The 9,110-nt window shown below is 38.3% G+C and overlaps 1 protein-coding gene across 1 annotated transcript; it reads left to right on the top strand.

The window, feature by feature from the left end:
- The first annotated feature begins 319 nt into the window (after positions 1–319).
- On the top strand, positions 320–8,852 carry LOC127787822 (chaperone protein dnaJ 72). The gene is made up of 3 exons (XM_052315846.1): positions 320–870; positions 3,709–3,778; positions 8,503–8,852. The coding sequence occupies exons 1-3, from the start codon at positions 452–454 to the stop codon at positions 8,563–8,565; spliced, it is 552 nt and encodes a 183-aa protein (XP_052171806.1). The 5' UTR covers positions 320–451; the 3' UTR covers positions 8,566–8,852.
- The last annotated feature ends 258 nt before the right edge of the window (positions 8,853–9,110 follow it).

The raw sequence follows: 9,110 nt of genomic DNA, 5'->3' as shown, positions 1-9,110 counted from the left end.
AGATATTTTCCATATCAAGAATTAAACACTATATTTTTTAGTTGTTGAGAGGGTGATATATTTATTAAACCTTTATTTTTTTTAAAATATAAAATATAAAAAATAAATTAATAAAGATATTATTTTCTAACGAGAAATTTAATTAATCAATAAAAATAGTATTAAAAAAGTTTTCCACAATTAAACATGCAATAAAATTTTATTATAAAATCAAAATTAAACATACAATTTAAAATATTAAAAATTAAAAAATTATTATTTTAAAATGAAAACAAAAATAAAAAATTTAAAGAATGGGGCCGGGAAACTGCCACGAGGTCCGGCCCACGCGTCTCCACCCTTTTCCACTCCCGCGATGGGCCGATGGCGTCTAGGCCAAATTCCCGCCCCCGCACGGAAAGCACTGCCCTGAAAAACTCTTCTGCCGCCGGACACGAATCGATCGCCGGCTATGGAGCACCACTACAAGGTGTTGGGACTGAGCCGGAACGCCACCAAAGAAGAAATCAAAGAAGCCTTCCGGAAGGCGGCGATTAAGTTCCACCCTGACAAGCACTCTGGAGCCCCCGATTCCGTCAGGGAAGCCGCGATCGTCCGGTTCAAACAGGCTTCCGAGGCCTACGAGTTCCTCATGGACGATTCCAAGCGCGGCTTCTACAATGGAGGAAGAAGAGGCGGCTTCAATTCAGCCGCTTATGGTGCTTATAGTGGTTATAATGCGAACCCTAACAGCGGCTATAGTTATTACGGATACAATAACAGAAGCAGAGGAAGAGCTGCCTATGGTTACGGCGGCTTCATGTCAAAGCTTGAAATCGCTCTCCGCTTCCTCACAACCCGTTCGTTTCTTCTCCACGTCGCCTTCGCTGGGTAATTCCCTCTCTTCCTTTTTTATGTTCTTTCTCTGCTTTTCTTTTTCTCTCCTTTTAACTGTACTTGATTTGATCTGCATGAATATCTTGGTTGTTCCCACATGGAATGTGGTTTGTTTTCAAATTATGTAATTTTGTTTCTCCGCATGAATTTTAGTTTAATTATAGTTTCTGAATTACCGTACAGTAATTTTGGGCTAGTTAAAGTTTACCCTATTGTGGTTTGGGCAAGAGAAACACATATGCCACCATAGTTAAAAAATGAGCTCGTATTCCCTCACGGTTTGGAATAATGTCAAAAATGAATGCACACATATATGATGAAAAGAATTAACCCAGTCTTATGAGTGCAAATCATCATCAGTTCATCACAAATTGGAGGGATGGGGGAGAAGCTAAGTAGATCAATGGCAATCTTAGGTATTCCCGTTGCTACTCTTCTTTTGCCTTTTATTTTTTGAGTTCATGAAATGTGATAGGATAAGAACACATCTATATTTTATGAACTATAAAGACATGAATGCCAAACAAACATATCTAGGAAGTAAATGGATTGCATTCTTATTAACTTATTTTTTGTCTTGTTATACACCTTTTCTTCTACAGTTCTACTTCTACCCTAGATGGTATTGTTCCAGAAAAAAAAGAAAAAGAGAATGTGGTTCCTTTTATCATCATATAGTTTCCAAACCTAGTTGCAGTAAAAGTGCAGTGGAAAAGAGGACTTAGATTTATTATTTTCCACTCCTCCTTTCTTTTACCTCTTCTACTTTGTGGGTCTGAAGACTCTGCTTCAATCTTTAGTTTTTATTACACCTTTGAATTCATGATACAGAAACAAAGTGATATATTATAGAGTTGGAAACGAAGAGAGAGGGAGAGAGAGAGAGAGAGAGAGAGTGGCGGGGGTGGGGGGATGCTTTGTGAAACCACTCATCCCAATTACCTTCCCCTAAATCGAATATTGTATGTGGCAGTTCTCTCTCTCCCCCCCCCCCCCCCCCCCACACAGGGGGTCTCTCTCTCTCCCGTAACACTCTGTTATTGTGCTGCCTTTATGCTTGTACTTAAGTTGTGGAAGGCTGTTATTGCAGATTATTTTGGTTGGGGTGTGTGTGTGAGAGAGAGAGAGAGTGAGAGTTCCAATATATTATTATGACATAAAATTGTAAAATCAATGGTGTTCTTGATTAATTTTTGGGAAGAATAACTCCTTCCATCTCATCACTGCTCCAGATACATATGGACAGTTAACCCTAACAGATTCATATGGCACTTAAATCCAATCACCTGGAGGCTGTGTTTATTTTAACTGCATTGGAGTTATGTGATTTTTTCTCGAATCACAAGGAGTAACTGAACAGTATTTCTATCATTTTTAGTTCTCTGTAGTAGATTATTTGAATGACCTAGGCCTTTTCTGTTCTTGGTTGGGCTTTTCACTTAAAAAATCAACTTTCCCTATTGCACAATTGTTTTAATTTTTATGTGTTGAGTGATAGTTGAGCAGTATACTGATTGCAATAAGCAAACCTGACTAATCAACTTGGATAAGTTCAAGTCCTTAGTTCTTTTAGTGTTATATCAAACTCCTGGACCACCACAACTGACCACAGTGAATGATAACTAAAAAAAAAAAAAAAAAAACCATAAACAGGAAAAAGTACTGGTCTTATCCTACTTGATAATTACAAGCTTTACTGATTCTTTTATGGGCACCATTCTGGGAACCAAATAAAATTATAACAATGTCGAACTTGCTAAATTGTAGTCCTTTGTTGTACCATCCTATATTCCATGCGTAATATACTTTTGATTGTGCTTCAACTTTGGAGCATGTGAGATTCGTTCTAATGAATGCTATAAATCCTGGGCCTTGATTGCATATTTCATGCTACTATGTCTGCACCCATCTTACAACTTTATGTGATCTTGGTCTAAGTTGGTAAGCAGATAGGTACATTCTTTGTGTGTAATGAGCAGCCCTGATGAATTAAACTGTCCTCTAAGAAGCGTGACGAAATGTCTATCAAGTTTAAATATTTAGATGGAAATAAAGAACCCTTGAGAAAAAGTTCTGAATTTTCCATACATTCTTTCAATAAAGATTGCCCCTGTAGATAAGCAGTACCCTGTGAAACATCAGCTTCTTGTTCTAAATATTTGGGGAAAATGTTTTCCCTTATTGTTATGCTTCAGCTCAAAATCTTTTTCTTTCCTTACTTTCCAAATGTGTTTTGAGCTTGGTTCCTTACTTTTCAGTGTATCTTATCTGAAAATTCATTCAAGTTGATGGATAGAGAAGTTGATTTTCTAAGAAAAATATTTTTCTTCTTGTACTTTTTTTGCTTAATACACATTTTGCATTCCATTAAAAGCATCAATGCCTATTGTGTAAATTCGGGTGAAAAGGTTCTCACAATTTATATGAAGAAAATTAGTTAGAGAACTGAAAATGGGTGGAAGACTGAGTCAGTACAGAATGAGCAGCCTAAGCATTCACTACTAAGCTTATAGGCTGTTTGTCTAGAGTTTGAACTTTGATATTATGGCATATCCAGCAGTTCAACAGGGTAAATTGGGAAGGAGGGAGACAGGCAGATTTGTTTTCTGTTTTTAGGCAGTTGAGAGCTTTCTATTACGTTTTTAGGCAGTCTATTTTCTTTTTCTTTTTGGTTTTTTTTTAATGTGTGGGTTTTACTTTTTAATCCAAAATTGTGGCAAATATGGTGAATATCTTAATCCTGTTAGTTACATTATAGCCTTCAAATTTTCATTCAATACTTAAAAATGGTTTCTCAGCAAGGCATGAAAGCTGATTCAGAATCTTTTGCAGTGCTTTATTAGGTGGAGGGGTTATCATTGAAAGGAGCGGGGGTGCCTTATGGAAGATGCAGAATCCTGGGGTATGTAGTTTGGTTTTATTGTGTGTATGCTATTGCTGTGGACTCTAATTTTTCTATTGCGTTTTCTTATTATAACTTGATAAGTTATTGTCTTGCCTTTGGTACTGTGTCATAAAAATTTTATTGGCAAAGCTTTGGATTTAATAGCAATGCCCCATCCCGTGCTAAATTTCATGTTTTGGTGAATGCATTAGTCTCCTAAATTTCTAATGTACGCTTCTTGCCTGCCATCAGTTATCTGCAATCATCTCAAACCAAGTTAATTGGTCTCCCTTGCCCCTGTCATCATCCTGAATACTGATATTCACTTTACTATGCATTATATTACCTGCTGTATCTTTTCACTTTTTCTTGTTTCCTGCTTATCTTTCCACTGATTTATTTTATTTTACTTTTGATAACTTTTTATGATAGAAAAGAAAAAATATTCTAGTATAGCTAGAACATGATATAAAAGTATAAGAGGTATCTCTAAATGTTGGTCATATTAGGTAATTGATTGTTGAATAGTTAGTGTTGTATAAGCTCCTACGCCATGGTAGCATTATTTTATATGGTGGTATAGAAGTGGAGAAAAACAAAAGAGAGCTTTCCCGCTAATATAAATTTGTTCCAATCCTTATAATTAGTACTTTAAAGGTAAAATGTTTGTGGAAATGCATTAGTCAAAATTGATTATACACCTCTGAGAATGATATATATACTAGGTCAAAGGATACAAGAATGGAAATATACACATATTTACACAAGTACCCTTATAGTTACTATACGCTATATACTAACACTCCCCATCAAGTTGGAGCGTATATGTCATATCACAAATTGGTTACCGGGGCAATTTTGCTTTAGTCTTCTCCTCCTCTGCATCTTTCCCTTCTGTGCACTCTTCTTCTTCTTCCTCCATTGCTTGGATGGAGAATAGTTGGGAGATTTGAACATTCCACTTCTTCAACATTTTCTGTAACCTTTTCCCAGAGATCAACTTACATTCCTCTATCTCAAGACTTTCCACCAGTGTTTAGCTTCTTCCTTGCTATGTCAATTGTGTCCTCCAATTTGTTAAAATCAAATGTTAGAGGACTAACTATCCTCATCCAATCGACCCCCAACACAATGTCACATCCCCCATCTCCAAGGCCCTTTAAGTCCATCGAAAATTCTTGCCCCTGCATGAGCTATCTAAAATTAGCACACATATAGTGGTTGTACATGCGATTTCCATTTGCCACTGTAACTAATAGGGGCGTAGTGGTTGTTAACTTGCACTTTAGATTAGTGGTAGTAGCTTCATTCAAGAAGCTATGGGTACTGCCACTATCTATTAAGACCATCAACCTTCTCCTTCTTGATTGCCCCTTTACCTTAATGATTTTTCCTGTAGGCCCTCCCTTCAGTGCATGGAAGGAGATCTCTCCTCCCTCATCTTCAACTTCTGCTTCTTGTATTGGATCAGTTCCTTCCCCAACAACCTCCTCTTCTTTCTCCTCTTCCCTTCCTTCCATCTTTAGCAACTGTCTCTTGCATTGGTGACCTAAGTTGTAATGATCACCACACCTATAGCAGAGCCCCAATCGCCTTCTTTGCTCCATTGTAGTTCCCTTAGCCACATTAACATTTGTCTTAGGAGGCCCAAATGTAACCCCTGTACTCGTCCCTTTCAAGTTTCCCCCCATAGTTTGTTGAGGGGTGGAATTTGCCTTAGGCCATGCCTTACCCTTCCCAAATATGGTCTCCAATATTAACTTCTGCAATCTAGCCTTCTTCGGAGCTTGCCTTATCGTAGTAGGCATCATCATAACTCCTCCGCAAACTCATTCCACCTTGCTTCCATCTCCTTAGTCTTGATCTACCCTTGGTACCAGGAATCGGCTGTATCATTGAGATAGGCCGCTGCCATGGTTACCTTCCGCCCTTCCACAACATTGTACAATTGGAAAAATTGCTTACACCTACGGATCCACCACCTAGGCTTGGATCCTTCAAACAAGGGAATCTCCAATTGTGGCATTGGGGTATGACTATTAACTTGGGGAGTAATTCCTCTTACCTAAACTCCGGTGTCCTCCTCTGATGGCTCATTTGGCTTCTCCATCCCCGGGGGTTGCGGGAGGATTCCTTGGCCGGAATAACTGGGATCTGTGGATGTTTGGGGTGGAAATTTAGGCGGCAACTTGAATTGCGGTAGGGAGGATAGCATGTTGAACAAACTATTGATCCCCTGTCCGTACTACTCAATTGTCTCATGATGTTTCTCCAATTCATGTTGCATTCCCTCTCATAAAGCGATTTAATCCTCTCTTCCTTGAGTGACCGCCTCATGTGTTTGAGTCATTCCGAACTCCAGTGCCTCCATTCATGTCTCCAACTGCTTCAAATGAGTACCTTCTGCCATTGCCTTTACACCATTGTAACACCTCAATTGCTTGATCTGATCACTGCCTTCGTATCTGAGGATGACTGGCTTTGATACCAAAATGATAAGTCTTGGATCTGAGACTTGTACAATTCTGGAAAGAATTGTAGCCGTATGAATTTGAATAGAAAGAGAGAGATAATTTGAAAGTACGAGGGAGAATTGAGAGAGAGAAAAAGGAGGGAAAGAATTATGTCTTATCTCATTTCATAATTCCCCTCATGCATCAGCCTCCTTTTATAGGCAGCATTTCAGTTATAACCGAGAATGTACAAGTGGTTACAGCGCTAACTACTTGTGTACTACTTCCCTTTATTGGCTAGCTTAGGGATGCATTGAATTTTCTGATTTCTAGGGTGTGGGAAGATAAGTTGTTTACAACACTGTTATTCAGAAAAGATAAAAGGAAGGTCCCAAAATGGCATACCTCAACCAGTGATAGGAGTCCATTTTCGACCGATTCCCGCTGCTATTCTTTTGAATCGTTCTCTTCCTCATCAGATTCCTCCCATGTCATCACCACCATTTGAGTGTAATCGTCCAAATCCATGGCACAACTCACTCCGGCGTGAAAGAAAAATGAAAAGAGGGAAAGGAATGGAGAAAGTGGCTGTGGTGGGTGCTGAGAGTAAGAGAACTACCAGTATAAGGAGTATAAAGTGGTTGCATATTTAGAACAATAGAGAGTAAAAATGGTTTTCCTTTTAGGTTATTTTAGTCATATTCAATTTTACTAGAAAGTTATTGTGGAGAGCAAAAAGGGTTGTTGCAAATAGAATTTCCCTTCTTTTTAATTTGGATCTCCACCAAGCAAGCTTTTAACCAGTCAACTTGGCTCTTGGGATGTGCCTAAACAGTATACACCCAATGACACCCAACAGTGGACTTAAGAGGCAATGGGATGAGGTCCCAAGTACTAGTAGAATCCAAAGCAGTCATTTCATTAAGCATAGCCTTGACCACCCCAAATGAGGAGGAGCCTCATTAGTGATCTTAGGAAGAGACAGTAGAGAGAGGAATTTAAATGAAAGCAGAATAGGAAGGAGATAAAGAATGGTAACTCAAAAATTTTAAATGTACGAGGATTGTGAGTGGTATGAATACCTTTGCAAACAACAATGGGGGTACTAGAAGCAGCTGAGTCTGAAGCAAGGGAGGGCAGAGGAGCAACAGAATCTGGAGTCAGAAGGACATCAAAACAAGGAACAGGAAGAACCTCAGGGATAGATGATGAGTCAAAGCTGATGGGAGAGAAGAATGTGGTGGTCTCAAAGAAGGGGCAATTCTACACCAGATGAAACTCGCTAGTGACCGCAGCAAGTAGCTTAGGAACTCTCTGGTTCTGGTGGCTTGTTGAAAGGATGATGGGGCACATTGTCCAAATCATCATCATTGACGTTATCTTCACCATCAAAGTCATCACTATCAGCCTCCTGCAAGTTAAATCTCATAGCCCTCTTGGGCAGCTTCAGATCTTGAAACCCCTTCAACTATTGCAGCGACTTGTAAGTTGCTGGTGGGATCAGCATTTTCTGTATAACCAGCCACATGGGAACACTGCCGGCATGGCAGTTAAGCTGGAAGAATTTTTATTATTTTATTAAGTACTTTTAAAGCTGTAGTATAACTTTAAATTTATGTTAAAATTGTAGTGCTTAAAAAAATTCAGAACTTTGGATTATTAATTGTCAATCTATCATTTTCTACTTGCCATACATGAAAATACTGGAAACAACATTTTCTTATGGTTATGGCTCAAGGAATTTTTTTGAATGCTTGACATCAATATTTGTCCTCCACTTGCTGGCAAAAAAGAAAAGGCGCCGCTTTATCTCCGGCAATTTCCAGTCTTTTGAGAGAGTACTGAAGAATTAAGTTGTGATTTTTCTTTTTCTTTTTTTTCTGTTTTTTAGTGATAGTCACATTTACATATCCCATAGTTTTGGGTGACATTATTTATCATGGAGTGTTGAATCAACTTCATTCCAAGTAGGTCATCCCTTAATCAATTAATTAGGCCTTGTAACATGGAAAACACACTGTATCTGTATATGCTACCATACCCATCCCCACTCCCAACCTCCCAACAGAAGAAAAATAGGTGGAACAAGGCACTTTTAGTGGTTCTTTGACATTTGATTTCTATACCCTAGCTCAAAATGATTTTTCTGGCTGCACCAAAAGGTTAGATATATCTTTGCTTTTGAGTTTTGGCGTTTGTTGGAATTGCAAATGGACTCAGGTTAAATTATTGACATGCTGACTTGTCTGAATTCCTGCTACTGATTTAGTTCTCTTCCTTTCTTAATAGAAATCATTTGAAGATGCTATGGAAACCGTGAAAAAGTCCAAGACAGCCAAAGATAAGATGTGAAAAGGCCCGAAATATCTATGAATGCAGGATCGATGCCCTTTTATGCTCGATCCAAGTTGTTTCTGTGGCTGCAGCAGTTACCTTTTCATAATCAGTTGGGCAGTCGGGAAATGGCATCTGTTCAAGGGAATATTTTCAACTAGCATTAGATGATTACCCAATCAAGATGAAAACCGAAGACATAGCTAAAGATATTTTATATATATGTATGTATGTATGTATGTATGTATGTATGTATGTATGTATAGTTCTTGATGAGTGGAGAAGAGATTTGTTGTATGAATTTATCTCTTCTTGGTCATTCCATATTTTTATGTATCGACGAGTTGGATGTGTGAAGTTATTTGTTATAAAATCAATTCAAATGTAAATAGAGCCTTGATAACCAGTTTATGAATTTCATGATTTCACAACTGAGTGTTCCTCTGATGTCAACTTGTCCCTGCAATTCCTTTTCTTCCTGCAATCTCAACTGAAACAGAATAAGGTTAATTTCAATGTGTCTCAGCAGAACTACCAGGCCTTTAACTTGAATCTGTGAGGCT

Source organism: Diospyros lotus, chromosome 13 (genome assembly GCF_014633365.1).
Source record: "Diospyros lotus cultivar Yz01 chromosome 13, ASM1463336v1, whole genome shotgun sequence".
Taxonomy (NCBI): domain Eukaryota; kingdom Viridiplantae; phylum Streptophyta; class Magnoliopsida; order Ericales; family Ebenaceae; genus Diospyros; species Diospyros lotus.
The sequence above is the reverse complement of the archived record's forward strand: the minus strand, read 5'-3'. Positions and strand labels throughout refer to the sequence as shown.